Consider the following 16,947-nt stretch of genomic DNA (forward strand, 5'->3'; position numbering starts at 1 on the left):
AAAAAAAAAAAAAAAAAAAGAATCACAGACTATCTAACAAAAACTCCCATGCTGGACATGGGAAACCTCTTCAAGTTGTTGGTCAGTGAAATCTAAGAGACCCCCTTCCAAACAATATAGGCTATTATTGTCTTGCCTTGGTTGCCTTCTAGAACTTGAAGGTAAGATCCTATTGTGAAGATACCACACAGTTTGTTCACAGGACTTGGAGGAATCAAGCTGGAACTGCCCTGGAAGCTTCTTCCCTAAGGACTGGTTCTCATAGTATCTAACAGTACCATGCAAGGTGCCAAGAAAGAAAAGCACTCAATGGTCCTACCTACATAGCTGTAAAACCTATGAACCACAACAATGACAAGCATAGCAAGATGGTGCAATAGAGGCATTATTATGGGGGGGGGTAATTAACAGTGTCTAATAGGACTTAAGTTTATTCAATAGGAGGGAATTCATGTCTGGTCTTGTAAACCTAGCAGGCGGAACTCTGTGAGTTGGAGACCAGCCTGGTCTACAAGAGCTAGTTCCAGGACAGTTTCCAAACCCACAGAGAAGCCTTGCATCAAAAAAAAAGAAGAAGAAAAAAAAAAAAGAAAAGAAACTTCTTTTTGCAACAGACAGAGCCTACTTCAGAGACCCACACCTGGTCAAAATGCAAAGAATAAATGACCATGGGATGCCCAGCCCCCCTGTATTGACTACACAACTCCTACAGGTTCAAGGAACCTGTAGGAGGGGTGTAAAATAGTAAGAACCTGAGTAAAATAGTAAGAACTGTTGCTAGAAAGTGTCTACTAGATATGACAGGGATGCTGTACTCATGAAGTCAACAATAGGATTGTCTACGTAAGACCAGCATAAGAACGACACCAGTCCACAAGCTAACACGATAATGGATTTTCAACCACAATATGAAGAGCTACAGGCAAACAAGGACTACTGAGAGGGAAAATCAGTCTCTCCAGGGTCGAACCCCCGATAAGTTGTTATCCAGTCTCAAGTGGTCAGCTCTAAACAACTGTACATAAGAACAACACTAATGGTCTCAATAGGTTCTCGTTCTCTCTCTCTCTCTCTCTCTCTCTCTCTCTCTCTCTCTCTCTCTCTCTCCCTCTCTCTCTCTCTGTGTGTGTGTGTGTGCGCGCGCGCGCGCACACACACACACACACACACATGCGCTCACACAGATGTATATGTGGAAGTTAGTTCTCTCCTTCTACCACAGACCCTGGGAAATCACACATGAATGCAAACATGTGTGTCATTATAGGAAGAAATCATGAACTTGAAAGGGGGAGGCACAAAAGAAGCTGGGGGTGGGGAGGAAGGACAGAAATGACATAAATATTGTACACTTGTATGAAATTCTCAAAAAGTCTTTTTAAAAGATCCTGAAGAGAAAAATCAGTTTAAAACCTGCCAATATCTTTATTTGGACACCTTGACATAATATTGCAAGAGAAAGTAAAAGGAAGTAGGGAAAGGAGAAAGCAGAGTTTAAAAACAAGTGAAAGAAGGAAGAAGAAAAAAAAACCCAGATTCCTAAGAATAATTCGGTGAAGATCTGTCTAAAAGCTAGTTCTAATGAGAGAAGTTTGGTGTATGGGAAATTCTAATCAAATTTCTGAAGAATGGCTATGTGATGAGATTTCATGCCATCATTAACTTTGAATAATATAATATAAAAATAGAAGAGTACTGACTCACAGTTAAGAGCTTTCGTTGCTCTTGCAAAGGACCTGAGTTCGATTCCCAGAACCCACATGGCAGCTCATAACCACCTGTAACTCCAGTTCCAGGGTATCTGACTCTTTCTTCTGACCTCTACAGGCTCTCCTATACACACGTGATATATATATATATATATATATATCTCAAGCACATACACATAAAAATGAAATTTTTAAACAATTTTTAGAAATTTAAAACTGGTATAAAGGCTCAGTGGGTAAAGGCATGTGCTATGCAAGCCCAGTCCCTGAGTTCAAACTCTGAAATCCATGCAGAGATGGAAGGAGATAACAAGAGCACAAAGGAGTCCTCTCGCTTCCACACACATGCCATGCACACGTTCGTACATTAACACTTCCTGACAACCCTGTAGGAAACTGGACAGCTGGCCTGTTCAAAGTCATGTGCTAGTAGGAGCCAGCAAGATGAGACGGCTCAGAGGAAAAAGCACATGCCATGCACCTGACAGCTTGAGTTCCATCCCCAGGACCCACTTCTGAAATAAAGTGTGGCTTACTTTATTAAGAAAGGTGTTTTACTGCTCCTAAAAAACAGTGCTTATGTAGCTATTTTATATGTGACATAATCACTTTATACATTCATATAAGTATAAATCATATACAATTTACTATCATTATTATACATGACTTTTCAGAAGCAATCCTAACAGTCAGAATTACTAAATCTAAAGCAAAGTCATTTTATCAGTCAAAATAAAAATATTTTTAAAAGATGGTTGGCATGACTTCTCTGTGTGACGTGAAAACTCAAATCAGAAATAGGAAGAGCCTAAATTAGAAGTTCCCTTTTTTGACACTTAATGTACTAGGCCACAGTCCTAAAAATTAATTTACCCCAAACGATCTCATAAGGATCCCCACAGTTGGTGAGTGGCCATGTGTAATATGATATATTCACTAGAGAAAGAGTTTTAAGGGATTTGCTTCATCCTGTTTTCCTTTAAAGTCTGTTATACTACCATTTCTTCCTATAACTTCTAAAGATGCTATGTGATAATTCACAGGGATAGGACCATGCAAATTCAAACAGGAAATGTCACATTTTTAAGGGCTGTTCATGTTCTTAATGCAGCCTGCACATCCACACAGTGGAAAACCATAGCAACCTCTTCCTTCTTGTTCTTCCTCCACCTAGACTAGCTGGAGACAGGCCAAGAAAAAAAAAAGACAAGAAAGTAAGTGTGTGTGTGTGTATGTGTGCGTGCACGCGCATTTATCTTTACACATTTAAAATATATGCTTGAATATGCTTTCAGCTGCATTCTGAGGTCCAACATATATTTCCATGATGATCCAGCCCTACTTGACCACTGCTTGAGTTAACACAAAGTATAAATGACACATTATGAAAATACCACTTCACTAAATAACAAAAACAATTTGAGATGGGATAGGGGATGGGAGCATGAGGATTCGAGATGGCTGAGCTGAGGGAGGGACGGAGACAGAGAGTAGGGAAAGAAGTATCTTGGTAGAGGGAGACATTATGGGGCTGAAAAGAAACCTGGTGCTAGGAAGCTCCTGGGAACCTACAAGGCTGACCCCAGCTAAGACTCCCAGCAATAGTGGAGAGGGAGCTTGAACTGGCCTTCCCCTATAATCAGATTAGTAACCACCCTAATTGTCATCATAGAACCCACACCCAGTAACTGATGGGAGCAGATGGAGTGATCCACAGCCAAGCACTGGGCTGAGCTCCTGGAGTTCAGTTAAAGAGAGGTAGGAAGGATTATATGAGCAAGGGGGAGGGTGTCAAGATCATGACTGGAGAAAACCATAGAGACAGCTGACCCAAGCTAGTGGGAGCTCACAGACTATGGACTGATAACTGGGATCCTGCATGGGACCGAACTAAGCCCTCTGAATGTGGGTGACAGTTATGTAGCTTGATCTGTTGGGGGGGGGGCAAGGTGGCAGTAGAATCAGGACTTGTCCCGAGTACATGAACTGGCTTTTTGGAACCCATTTCCTACGGTGGGATACCTTGCTCAGACTTGTTGCCGGGGGGAGGGGTTTGGTCCTGCCTCAACTTGTCATGCTAGACAAAATTTTTTGACTCCCCAGGAAGGGAGGCCTTGCCCTCTCTGAGGAGTGGATAGGGGTGGGTGGGATGGGTGGAGGTGGGGGGCAGGAGAAGGGAGGGTGGGGAAATGGGGTTGGTATGTAAAATGAAAAAAAATTTTTAATTAAAAAAATTTTTTGAGAAGTTAAGAAAAGGTCATTCACATGGAGCCAAGATAACCACGTAAAGCAAAATACACATAAATTTACAAGATGAAGAGATAATGTGACTTTAAAAACTTTTTTAAAGGAGTGGAAAAACATTCAAATTCCACTAAACATGACATGGGATGTTACATAACCTCTATTAGCATTCGTTTTTCTTCTTCAAATGGGAATGAGATGGCTACACACATGGCCACTACCCTTAAGGATGAGGAAAAAATTACCTTCTTGCTAACCCACACATTACAGACACATTAAACTTGAAGAAGGCCACTGAGATGGCTCAACAGGTAAAGACACTTACCTCTAAGCTTGATGACCAGAATCCAATCCTTAGGACCCATAGGTAGAAGGAGAGAACTGACTCCTAAAGTTGTCTTCTGACCAGCACATATATACCTTGGCATACACACATGTACACATACATATGTACATTCAAACACAATAAATTAATAAATGCAATACTAATTTAGAAAAAAACTTGGCTAGATGGCTTGGCAGGTAAAGGTGCTTGCTGTGTAAGCCTGGCAAAGTGAGATGGATCCCTGGAACCTGTGGATATATATTATTTATGATTTAGTAAAGCCACTGGAGATCAAAATGCAAAAAGTTAGCCACAGCAATAGAGAGTCACCTTTAATTCCAGCAGCCATTCTAGTTAGTCATAGAAACTAGGCAGTGGTGGCCACACCTTTAATCCCAGGTCTCCAGGAGACAGAGGCAGATGGATCTCTGTGAGTTCAAGGCCCCCTGAGCTACATGAGAGTGAATCAGTCTAAAGAGTAACAGAGCTCACACCTTTAATCCCAGCACAAGGGAGTGGAGACAGGAGGGTGAAGAAAGGAATATAAAGCAGGAGGAGACAGGAACTCAGGGATTGCGGTCTGCATTGTACTCTGAGGACTTGTGGAGACAGTATCACCCATTTTGGTCTGAGGTAGAGGTAAGAGCTAGTAGTTGGCTGCGCTGCTTTTCTGGTCTTCAGTGGCTTCATTAAATCATAAACAATATATCACCACAGGAACCCATACTCGCTGTGGCATGAGCTCCCTCCCCCAACACAGCTCACATATACACACATGGTGACAACTTTTAAATGGTGGCAATCACCATATACAGAAAGGTGGGGAATGCACAGACTCTCTTCCAGACATTCTCAACAGGTATGAATGCGTGTGCACCTAGAGAGAGAGTCTGAGATAAATCACAGAACATGACTAACATCTTCTAAAATAAATGCCATTAGAAGCTAAGAAGCCCTGTTCTAGATGACTAGCAAAGTTCCTAAAGACCTATAAGTCCATAACTCTTTTACTATTACTATATTTTATTTTGTGTGTGTCTACATGTGTGTACATGGGCATTTGTGCATGCCATGGTGTGCATGTTGAGGTCAAAGGACAATCTGTGAGCACTGGTTCTCTCCCTTCCTCCATGCAGGTCCCAGAGACTGAACTCAGGTCTTTGGGCATGGGGACAGGTGTTAACTTGATGAGTCACCCTCCTGGCTTCTCTATGACTCTTAACAGTGCAAAGCTATATGTGTTGGTATACCTACAGAGGCAAGCTCTTGGAATTACATTGTATAGGAAGATGGATTTGGATAGCTGCACGAATGTATTTGTGTGCTATGAAGGACTTTTCAAGTTGTAGCCTGGGACAGGAAAGATGGTCCAGTGGACAAGGGCAGAATGAGTTCAGATCTCCTGTACCTACTTAAGAGGCCACCTGTGGCTGCATATGAATATGTAATCCCAGTTCTGTGGGGTGTGAGGACAGGAGGCTGTCACCCTAGCCTTACATACAATGGGAGGACTGTCTCAAGGCACTAACTAGGGCAGGAACACCAGACCTCCTCTGGCTTCTGAGTGCACTCACAGCTGTGCGAAAGTGGCCGTCAGTCAAGTGCTCACCACTACCAAAGCTAAGGACTTGATTTTGATCCCCATGTAATGCTGGCATGCAGCGGTGACAGATGGATTCCAGGAGCTCTGGCCAGCCAGCCAGCTTAGCCAAACTGGCAAAGCCCAGCCCAGGTCAGTCAGACACCTTGTCTCGTGCTCCTGAAGAACTCCAAGGTTGACCTCTGGCTCTACACACACACACACACTGCAGCCTGTGAACTTTAAATCCCTGGACCACAGATCTTGCAGAGATCGAAGTAAGTTCTAACCAATTAACTGAACCAAAAGTAGAGTCACTGATGCTAAAACCAACTGTAAACTGCCTTTCTGAGCTCTGAAAGAGCTGCAAACTAAAATGGACCTTGGGTGTGTCATATGTCTAGAAGGGATGTCTGCCATACAAATTATAAGTTGAAAAAGCATGGAAAATGGAGAGAAAGAAAAAATCTAACTGCTGAGTCAGAAGACAGTCAATTCAAGCCCACACACACATTACAATCTTAAATGATTGGTTCTCTATGTTTGAAGTTGGAACTATGAACTAAACATAATTAGGAAAACCACTGTCCTTTAGAATAAGTATGGACATTTGCAAAGGGGAAAGTTTTATTGAAGAATCCAACTCAGAAAAGTCCTAGATCTGTAAATATACACAAAACTGAGTATGCATTCTCTTTTCCCTTTCTTTGATTTAATATAGGGCATCACTACATCACCCTAGAAAGTACTGGCCTCACAATCCTGTCAGCCTTCTCAGTGATTCTTGTGAATTGCACTATGCCAGGTGAGTCTGTGCATTCTTAGGACAAAGGGTTTCAAATTTTTCTTCAGATCCTAAATGAGACCAATGGGTCCAACATAATAAGGAACCCACAAATTTAAGTAAAGCCAACTTTAAAAGATATTCAGCCAGGTGTTGGCTGGCCCACGCCTTTAGTCCCAGCACTCGGGAGGCAGAGGCAGGCGGATCTCTGTGAGTTTGAGGCCAGCCTGGTCTCCAGAGTGAGTGCCAGGATAGGCTCCAAAGCTACACAGAGAAACCCTGTCTCAAAAAAAAATTCATTTATAAAATTTTAAGAAAAGATAATTTCTTAAGTAAAAAAGTGCTGCTACAGAATTGGTATTTAGTGCAAAGCATGAAGAAAAGAAATAGAATATTTTGATATGAAAAACAAAACTCCAACTGTACCATACTGCATATTGAGAAGCAGGGTGTTTCATATGATCAGAATAACATTTATGAGACAGCATAATTCATTTAACCAGGTCACTAGGGTGAGCAATGGGAAATGAACCAAACTGGTGGTATAATACCGCCCTCTGCTGGACTCAACTGGTAAAGATAAACCTCAAAGAATTAGCAAGACAAGTTTAGCCTGACACTACTCTGGGGCATTCTTCCATTAGCAACTTCAGTGTAGTGCTAATGGTGTGCAGAAGCCAACCATGAATGCAGGACAACAGCAGCAGCAAAAATCCGGGGGATTAAGGCTCACATCACAGGAAGGAACCCTATACAGTGCTGCAGGACCAAGACAAACACTTGTTATTGAGGTCACAGGCTACAATGGGGAGTTGTTACTGTTTCATTAAACAGATGTGAGGTATCAACTGATTTCCAAACATTTGTGTTTATACCCAAAGACTGCTGCTGCACTCAGCCTCAATAATGAAAGGAAATTTCTCTTTTGGAAGATGGTTATTGCAGCAACTCAATAGTCAAATGTCTGAGAATAATTGTCTACTGCTGTGGCAATGTGACCCAAGGCTCAGCCAGAAAAACAGAACAATAATCACACATTTACATTGTTCCTCCCCACCAAGGCCTGGGAACATCATAGAGGATGGGGCAGAGGGTGTAAAAGCCAGCAGGAAGAGGAGACTATTGTGTAGCCATTTCCTCTAGATTGAAACATTCTCTCACAAAAGGGACAGACACTTTTGAGGCTCATGTTCAAGCCTAACAACAATACTTGAGCTCTAGGACTTGCATTTTAAGGAAAGAACTGACTCCTGCAAGCTGTCCTGACTTCCACAGGCACATCACACCTGTGACATAGGACACACACACACACACACACACACACACACACACACACACACACACACACACACACCCCTGTGACATACACTATACAACAGGTTCCAAAGCTACAGAGAAACCCTGTCTCGAAAAACCAAAAAGAAAGAAAAGAAAAGGAAGAAAGAAAAAGAGGAAAAGAAACAGTAAACTAACAACACTCAGGAAGCTCACAAAAGTTACAAGACTCATGAGGTTCCCCAGGAGAGACCAGATAAACAGCAAACAAGTTCAGGAAGACAAGAGACACTCAGCTGGGTGCAGGTTGTATAGGGACTCCATGATGCAGCTTTCATGAGTCACCATTCTTGCTGAGGTAGCCTTTTCAGACACAGCTGCCTGAGTCACCTATAAGTAATCCCAGTAAACTTCCTGGCTCACCAAGCTCACTGGCTGGAATCATTAATCATTGCCTTTTTATCTGAACTGAAAAGATGTAGATTTACCAGGAGAGGTAATGCAACAGTATTAATATAGCTGAAAAAAGGCTTTTCTTTCCTTCTTCATACCTGCCAGGTGGTCACGGGCCCTCGGTTTAATCCGTGTTAGAAAACTTATCCTCTCTAAATCTTTTGGGATGAGAATTACCTCCATCCTGAGTCTACCTTCTGAATATGGACCAGCCATAAACCCATCTTTGTTTCTTCTCAAGCAGAAATCTAAGAACAGGAGCATTAAGCAAACACAACTGTCCCCTTTTCATCACAGTTGGGCTAAGATCCAAACATTATCTACATTGTATCCCACTTTGTATCATCCAATTAGCTCATTGTCTCTTTAACCAGTTCTCACCTACATTCCTGAGATGTCTCTGTCAACATGTAAGTCATTCCTTTAGTTGGCAGTTGCATTTAAACTCAATCATAAGAACCCATATTTATTCTTATTATCTCCTCTTTTTTGACTGCTCTTGTTCATAAGCTTTTGTGAGGTAACTATAACATTCAGCATGTGGGCTGCACTCTCAGCCCTGTGCCATGTAGCTCACAGTGAGGGTTCTCACCACACCTTCACTACAAGAAACCATTCAGAGAGAGTGGGAAAGAGTCCTGATGCACATCGAGACTCTCCCTGAACCTCAGTGACACTTGTGTTCCCAGGTGCAGGTGTCAGCAAAGGGCTTCCTCATCTTACCTTTGGAGATTAGGATTTGGGAGGAGAGAAAGTTAAGGCCCAGCAATTATTCTCAACGTCTTTCCTGAGTGGAGTGGTATGTGGCTGACCTTCGGGCCATGCTTAGGAGCACTGCCCACCTTAGCACAAGTCATTCATTCAGCTTCTTTTGGATACAGATAGTCCAGCCAATCACATCTAGGCCCTGCCTGTTTTCCAGCCACTTTTAGGAAGTTATGAGAAAGAAGAGTGGTCCATCAGCCAGCAGGTACTGCTGCCACCATGTTCTACCTTGTTCTGTGTTGTTCTTGCTCCGGCTTAGTGCCCACAGTTCACCCCTGGAGCTCCTAGTCCAGAATCTTACCGAGGTTTGCAATAAGCTCACCAGCTGTTCATTTTCAGAATTATTCACTTTGTCTGCAACCGCTTGGGAAGAGCCGCCTTCTAGAATCCCAGAGGATCACGGGTGGCTGCAGGCTGCTTTAAATCTATCTTGAAATGCAATTTATTAAGCCAGAATGCTTGAACACACTTAGGAAAGCTTCACTTTGTGCAGCCTTCATTTTCCCTAAAATGATCATTCAACTTCTTGCTTTTGAGAAAGATCACATTTCCCTGACAGAAAGGCCAGAAGCAAAGTAGGGGTTTTAGAACTCGGCTTTCTCTCCACCATCCATCTGCAGTGTATGAGCCTTCCAAACAGGCCTGTCCCCTATCCCCTGACCTACACAGATCTCCCTTAGCAATTCTTGCAAGCTTCATTCACTGGATGGGCCAGTTTTCTGGTTGCTATTCTAACAGATCGAAGCCTCCTCCTTAAATCTGCATTAATGTGACTCTGTCATTTTTGGTTTTTTGTTTTGTTTTGGTTTTTTTGTAACTGATCTCAACTTTGCAAAATAAAACTTGATTGTTCAGTTTGAGCAATCAAGCTACTCACAATATTTTTCTTTAGTTTCATAAAAGAAAAAAAAATGCCTCTTCTCCCTCCTCTACCTCTCAACAGGATCTTACTATATAACCTAAGACGAATTCCTGATCCCCTAGTCTCAGGCATACACCTCATTTCTCATTTTTACTCTTTCTAAGTTACTATTTCTTGAGGCATACTTTTCCCATGTTGTCCAGTCTGGCCTCAAGCTCATAGCAGCCACCCTGCCTCAGCTTCCCAAGTGATGCATTTACAGGCATAAATTACCATACTTAGCTTCCCAATTCTTTATGGGGATTTTTCTCTAAACTTTCTTTTATTGATTAGAATAGTTTGGTTTGGATTAAAATCTGAATTTTTGCTTTCTCTGAACTTCCTAAGATTTATAACTTATCTTTTAGCCCAGATGCTTATGCCAGTTTTTTCTTGCATTGTTTGAAATTCACCTATCCAAAATGTATATCCCATGTCCTTCTCCCCACCTCTCAAGAACATAATTCTTTTTTTTTTCTTAATTCTTAATTTTGAGCTGGCAAGATGGTTCAGCAGGTAAAGGCACCTGTTGAGTTCAATACCTAAGACCCACATGACAGAAAGACAAAATCAATTACTGCAAGTTGTCTTGACTTCTACACCTGTATACACACACACACACACACACACACACACACACACACTAAAAAATGTACACACACACACTAAAAAATGTAAAATGTAAAAAAAAATTAAGAGTATTAATTTTTCAAGCTGTAGTCTTTGTAACAATAGCACCAGTGAATATGGTTACAATGCAAATTCCTAGACCTCACCTGACTGAATACATATAAATCTGTGGAATAGTTCTTGGAAAATCCACCAGGTTGGGCTCAAATTCCTGACAACCCTTCTATCTCCGCCTCCTGAATACTGGGATTAGGAACAGAAGCCACTATGCCTAGCTATAAATAAATCTTATGCATGTTAAAAAGTTTAAGAACATTGTGGTTTGAAAGAAAATGACTTCCATAGGGAGTGGCTCTATAAGGAGGTGTGGCCTTGGAGTAGATGTGGCTTTGTTGGAGGAAGTGTGTCACTAAGGGGGTAAGCTTTGAGGTTTCCTGTGCTCAAGCTACTCTCAGTGACACGGTTGCTTCTGCTGCCTTCAGATCAAGATGTAGGACTCTCAGCTCCTTCTCCAGCACCATGTGTGCCTGTAAGCTTCCATGTCCCTCCATGATGATAATGGACTAAACCTCTAGAACTGTAAGTGAGCTACCACTATTAAATGGTTTTCTTTTAAGAGTTGCCATGGTAATGATGTTTCTTCACAGCATTAGAAACCCTAACCAGGATCTAGGAGAAGAAACTTAAAATTTGAAAGTTCTCAAATTATGTACTTTTAGCTCAATGGTATTTTTGTCAACCCAGCTTCTTAGACTGTGGATGGCAACCACATCTGGGGTCACATAACTGAAGGTGGAGGGGTTGCAAGAAAAAAAAAATTGAGAACAAAAATTCATTCAAAACCAACTGTGTAAGGCATTTCTGGCCATGCTTGCTCATGTGCCATCATGCAACTCTTCTGCAACCTCGGTCTGTACACACAGCCTGCCCAGGATGGCCTCAAACTCCTCACCATCCAACTTTCAGACCAAGTGCTGAGATTACAAGTGTGAGCCTCTATTCCCAATTTTGCTTGTTTTTGGTTTAGAAGTTAGAAATGCACAGCATATATTTCACACATGCTCTGAAGTATGCAAATGGCCTTACCTCTCTCACAGACAGCTGTGGTGGGAAGGAAACCGATAAAACCATGCTGGTGAATTCAAACCCAGAGGCTTCAACCTTTTGACACACCTAAAAGAGAATTACAAATATGTAAACTTCCAAGCATTGCTGAAAATGTAGCTCTAATCATAAAATTCCTCCCAGGAGATGACATTGCACAACTCCCCAATATTCACCTAGGAGCTGGGGGCTAAGGCTCAGTAGTGCTGTGTTGCCTAGCTCATGTCAAGCCACTCTCTAGCACCGCCCAAAACAAAGGCAAACAAACAAAACTGATCCATTTGAGCGGACCACTCTTCATAGACATCCTGACATCAGCATTTGATAGTTCTCACCCTACACAAGTGTCAGCTTCAGAACAGTTTGTTGCATGTCAGACAGCTCTTATTAATTTCACAATATGTGATATGACAATCTCAGAATACTTGGTCTTTTCTAATTAAGAAGAGACCAGCAATCAACTGGTATAGGCCAAGTTGAAATGGATGGTACTGTTTAGGACTCGTGGGTATAGGAATCCTAGCTCTCAGGTTAACACGGTCTCTGATCTATGAGAGACAGATTGTTTACCTTTGCTACAAACTCTTTCTCGCAGAACTCTTGAAGGATTCCTAAGCAAACATTGCATACACGCAAATCTGAAGCCTCAGAGGCAATGATTTCATCTTCTGTGGCAGAGCTCCCCTCTTCTCCATTTCCACTCAAATTATCCATTCCGTCTTCTTGAAGACGAATTTTCTTCAGTGGTGGGTTTGGAAGCTCCAAAATTAACTCATCTTTTTCAGTTTCTAGAAATTTCTGTAGATCATTGAACAACTCCTGAAAAGTTAAGAAAAAGCAGTAACATTTTAAAATGGCTTTGAGGTTCATAAGATGAAGTGTGAAAGTCAGCCAGGTGGCAATATGTGTCTTCTTTTTTTAAATTCACAGTGAATGACCTTCCCAAAAGAACTACAAGCCAGATTTGTAAATTGTTGATGGAAACTTTCTACTTAAGATTAGGATTTTAGCTTCACTGATTTGTGAAAATCTTTTGGAAAAACATACACATGTAAAGTAGGCATTTGATTGGTATGTGGATTAAATTCATTAATAATAAATTCAGTCATCAGTAACACATAAGAGATCTGCCTACCTTTGAGCACTGGGATTAAAGGCATATACTGCCCCACCTGGCAATGCCTGTCCTGGGTCCCAGCCCTCTGGTCCCACTAGAGCACTTAGAGGCCATGGCAGCAGAACCTTGTGAGTTCAAGCACCCAGGGCTACATAGTGAGGCCCTGTCTCAAAACAAGGTATAGAGAGGATTATAACAGCACAGACTCATACAACATTGGTTTATATCACTTCAGGAGTAACCAGTTTATTACAGCAGTGGCTTTCTAAGAAATCTGAGAAAATAACCTGTGGAGACGCATTGTGATAGAAATATTTCTAACATTCTAAGAGACTGAAACTTTTGTTGGAACTCAGTCAAAGTTGATAGGGTACCTTGAAGTCACTTCAGACCGCTGTCCTACTGTGTGGCCAGACTATCTGTTTAACCTGTTTTTAGGGGAACAACCAACAACCAACCTCATTTGCCTTGGCTTTCCCAAGTAATCCTCTATAACATAAGCTAATGTGCTCTCTCATACCCTTGACCTAAGAGTAATGCACACGTGTTTGCATGTGTATGATAATCATCTGCTAAAAAATGGCAAATAAGCTAAAAACAGCCTTATAAAATGAATGTCCACCATAAATGCTGAAAGCAACATTCAGCTACTACCTGCTAGTGTTTGCTATCTGGGTCAGTTGGAATTAACTCCTTATAAAATTGTTAAGTATTTCTGTAAAGTATTACTCATTCCTTCTCCATGTGATGATTTCTATGCTGTTCAATAAAAGTAGTAGTTAGAGAGATGGTTCAGTGGTAAGGAACATGTACTATTCTTCCAGAGGACCACTTCAGGTGGCTCACAACTGTGTAACTCCAGCCCCAGGGAATCCAATGCATCTGGCCTCCACAGGCACCCACACACATGGCATACATTTACACACACACAAACACACACACACACACACACACACACACACACACACACACACACACACACAATTAAAAATAAAATTTAAAATATATTTTAAAAAATAAAAGAGAACAAAGCCCTTTGTTAGGAACAAATACACAAGGACAGACACAGATATAGGGATAATAAATTTACAAGACAGCTTTTGGGTGGGTACAAATTCTGGCTCACACGCGAGAGAGACAGAGAATGACAAAGACACAATGAGAACAAAGTAGAGAATTCAAATCTGGGCTCCCTCTTGGTTAAATGACACCAAGGAGAAGAGCTTTGATTTCTGTCCTTAATGCAACACTAATGTGTTCCTGGTGACTTTGAATTTATTACTAACGCATTTAATCCATACACTAATCAAATGCCAATTATATATATTACATATGTGAGTGTTTTTTGAAAAGAATTTCACAAAACAGTGAAGCTAAAACTCTAATCTTAAGCAGAAAGTTTCCATCAACAAATTTACAAATGTGGCTTGTAGTTCTATTGGGAAGGTCATTCCGCTACTAATTTTTAAAAAAAAAGAAACTAATTCAATTCTAATTATTAAAACATAAAAATATAAACTAGGATGCAGATGCAGCTTAGTGGTGGAATCCCTGCTTAGTGTGCATGAAGCCCTGGGTTCCAGCTCCAACAACAAAGAGACAGACAGACAGACAGATACACGCACACAGGAAAGTACAAGCTAAGTTATTTAACACCTCACAGCACAGTGAATTAGTTAATGTGAAACCGCATCATTTAAAGGTTGAGCAAGTAAAGACACTTTTTGAGACCGTTTACCAAAATACATAGATTTGGCAGTGCTAAAATTTAGCACCACAATTATAATCCATTTATATCCATTAAGCCCTCTTCTATATTTTTTCTCTAATTTCTGTTAATTCCTTGTATTAGAATGTAAAAACAAGCCTCCCTTTAAAAAACACTCCAACACTTCTGCTACTCCCCCATCTAAAGCTAAGAATTTTTCTTGGACTTTTTCCAAATCAGGCCAGTTTGACTGTTCAGTTGTAGGATAAACTGTTTGAATTCAGTTAGACTGTACTAACTTAAGAAAATGCTTTCATTCAAACATTAAGTTCACTTTGTTGATGTATTAGCACTCCAATTTTCACAAAAAATTCACACATACAGGTATATTATGACCCACACGAGTGTTGACTACTACCTAACATCTGTAAGATGAGTATAACATAGTATGTACATGTGTGTGCTCATGTACAGCTATGTGACTGGAACAAAACAAAAGTTAAAACATTTCAAAAAAGCCTTCAAATATTTTGTTTATATTTATTCACAAAGAATATTACAAGTCAAAGTTGCCAGCAATCAGCCTCTCTCTCTCTCTCTCTCTCTCTCTTTCTCTCTCTCTCTCTCTCTCTCCAAAATGTATTTTGAATCCAGTACATATATATATATAGTGTGGCATGTGTGGAAAAAGTATATAAGGAAGACTACACAAAGCTGGACATAAGCTGAGCATTTACACACATAGCAACTTTCACTACATATGTGACACGTCTGGTTTCCATTTGCTTTTACTTTCACATACTAAACAGATCATGTCCTTAAAACCTTGTGAAGAAGATCTTATCACCATTCCCATGTACAAACAAGTAAACTGAAGCTGTGCAGTGGTGGAACTGAGAGTCAATTCACGTCTTCTAGCTCCAGTCCTAGGCTCTGGATTCAGACACAGTGTTCAATTCCTAGCTTGCTCATTTAATAGCTGTTTAACTTTGGGCAGGCTGCTTAACTTCTCTATGCTTCAGTCGCTTCATCTGAAAATAGAGATAATCACTGCATGTACTTACAGAAGATTAAATGAAATCTTGACATGTAGTAACACACTAGACAAACACTAGGAACGATTGTTATTTCTAACATAGTAGAAACAACACAATGATATAGAAAACAATAGTAATTGCTGCATCATTTATTACCAATTTTTAAAATAAATTGAGGATGTGTGTATAAATGTATATATTTACACATGTATACAATTATTTGCCTTTGAAAAGAATGTCACTGTTAGTATCAACCATATGTCACAGGCATATCCTATACTTTAATGTGAAGATAATCTATTCAACAGCACAGCTCTCTATGTGTTAATGTAAATGTGGAAAATTCTGAAAGGTTCTTGTGTTGCTAGTATCAGGAATAATGATTACGCTAAGCACTTACTTTTAAAGGCTTTCTGACACAGCCAGCTATCAAACAATATTCCTGACGATGCAGGCTGCAGGTTGTGGATGGTGGGCCCTAGATTACACTGCCTGGTACACTGCATCTTCATTTAAGTATACTCCATGAGGTTCAAACAAGCATAAAGTCATCAAAGGACACATTATCAGAACATATCCTCTTCACTGAATGAAACAAGTGGTAGGCTGGGGACATGGATCAGTGCCATGATTCACTGGCACATGTGAAGAACTGGGTTCAATGCCCAGCACCAGAAGAATACATATGAACATATACACATAAATGCTAATGCATGGCAAGGGAAATAACCAAGACAAGCAACACGGCCTGTTGCGTAAAAGCACTTGGCACACAAGCCTACTAACCTGCTTGATTTCCCAAGGTCTTTGGTGGAAGGAGAGAACTAACTTCCACATAAACATCTGTGTGAGCAAGCAGACATACACACACGCACACACACACACACTGGCGTGCACATATACACCATACTCATATATATGCACATACTCATAAAAATAATATAAAATTTAATTTAAAAAAAGGAACCAAACTCATTTTCTATTTAAAAGAAGCAACCAGGACTATGACCTGCCCCCTCCTGTTGCACAGCATTAATGTCAGGTAAGACCCATTCATTATCTTGTGTTATTTTGTTTATATGACCTTTATAAAATGTCTATACAAATAATGAATATAGCAAAAAATTCCAGCAAAGATCCCGCTCTACACTAACTATTAAATGGCAATGTAATAAAAAACAACTGTATTACTACATCAAATGTTTAAGGTAACTGCAGTTCCAAAATTACCTTAGTAAGAATAGTTTTATTAATTTTCCTTCTTTCGACCACTATACCCAAAGCTAGTGTCATTCATTATAACTATAAAAAGACAT

General features: G+C 40.5%; 1 protein-coding gene across 1 annotated transcript in view; it reads right to left on the reverse strand.

Annotated features, from left to right (window-relative positions):
- Pus10 (pseudouridine synthase 10) overlaps window positions 1–16,947 on the reverse strand; it is a 64,821-nt gene that overhangs the window by 45,318 nt on the left and 2,556 nt on the right. The window contains exons 3-4 of the mRNA XM_027388006.2: window positions 12,340–12,588; window positions 11,752–11,838 (exon numbers count right to left, since the gene is read on the reverse strand). Coding sequence (XP_027243807.1) covers window positions 11,752–11,838; window positions 12,340–12,588 — 336 coding nt within the window. The remainder of the gene's footprint in view (window positions 1–11,751; window positions 11,839–12,339; window positions 12,589–16,947) is intronic.

The sequence above is a fragment of the Cricetulus griseus genome (assembly GCF_003668045.3).
Source record: "Cricetulus griseus strain 17A/GY chromosome 1 unlocalized genomic scaffold, alternate assembly CriGri-PICRH-1.0 chr1_1, whole genome shotgun sequence".
NCBI classification, from domain to species: Eukaryota; Metazoa; Chordata; class Mammalia; order Rodentia; family Cricetidae; genus Cricetulus; species Cricetulus griseus.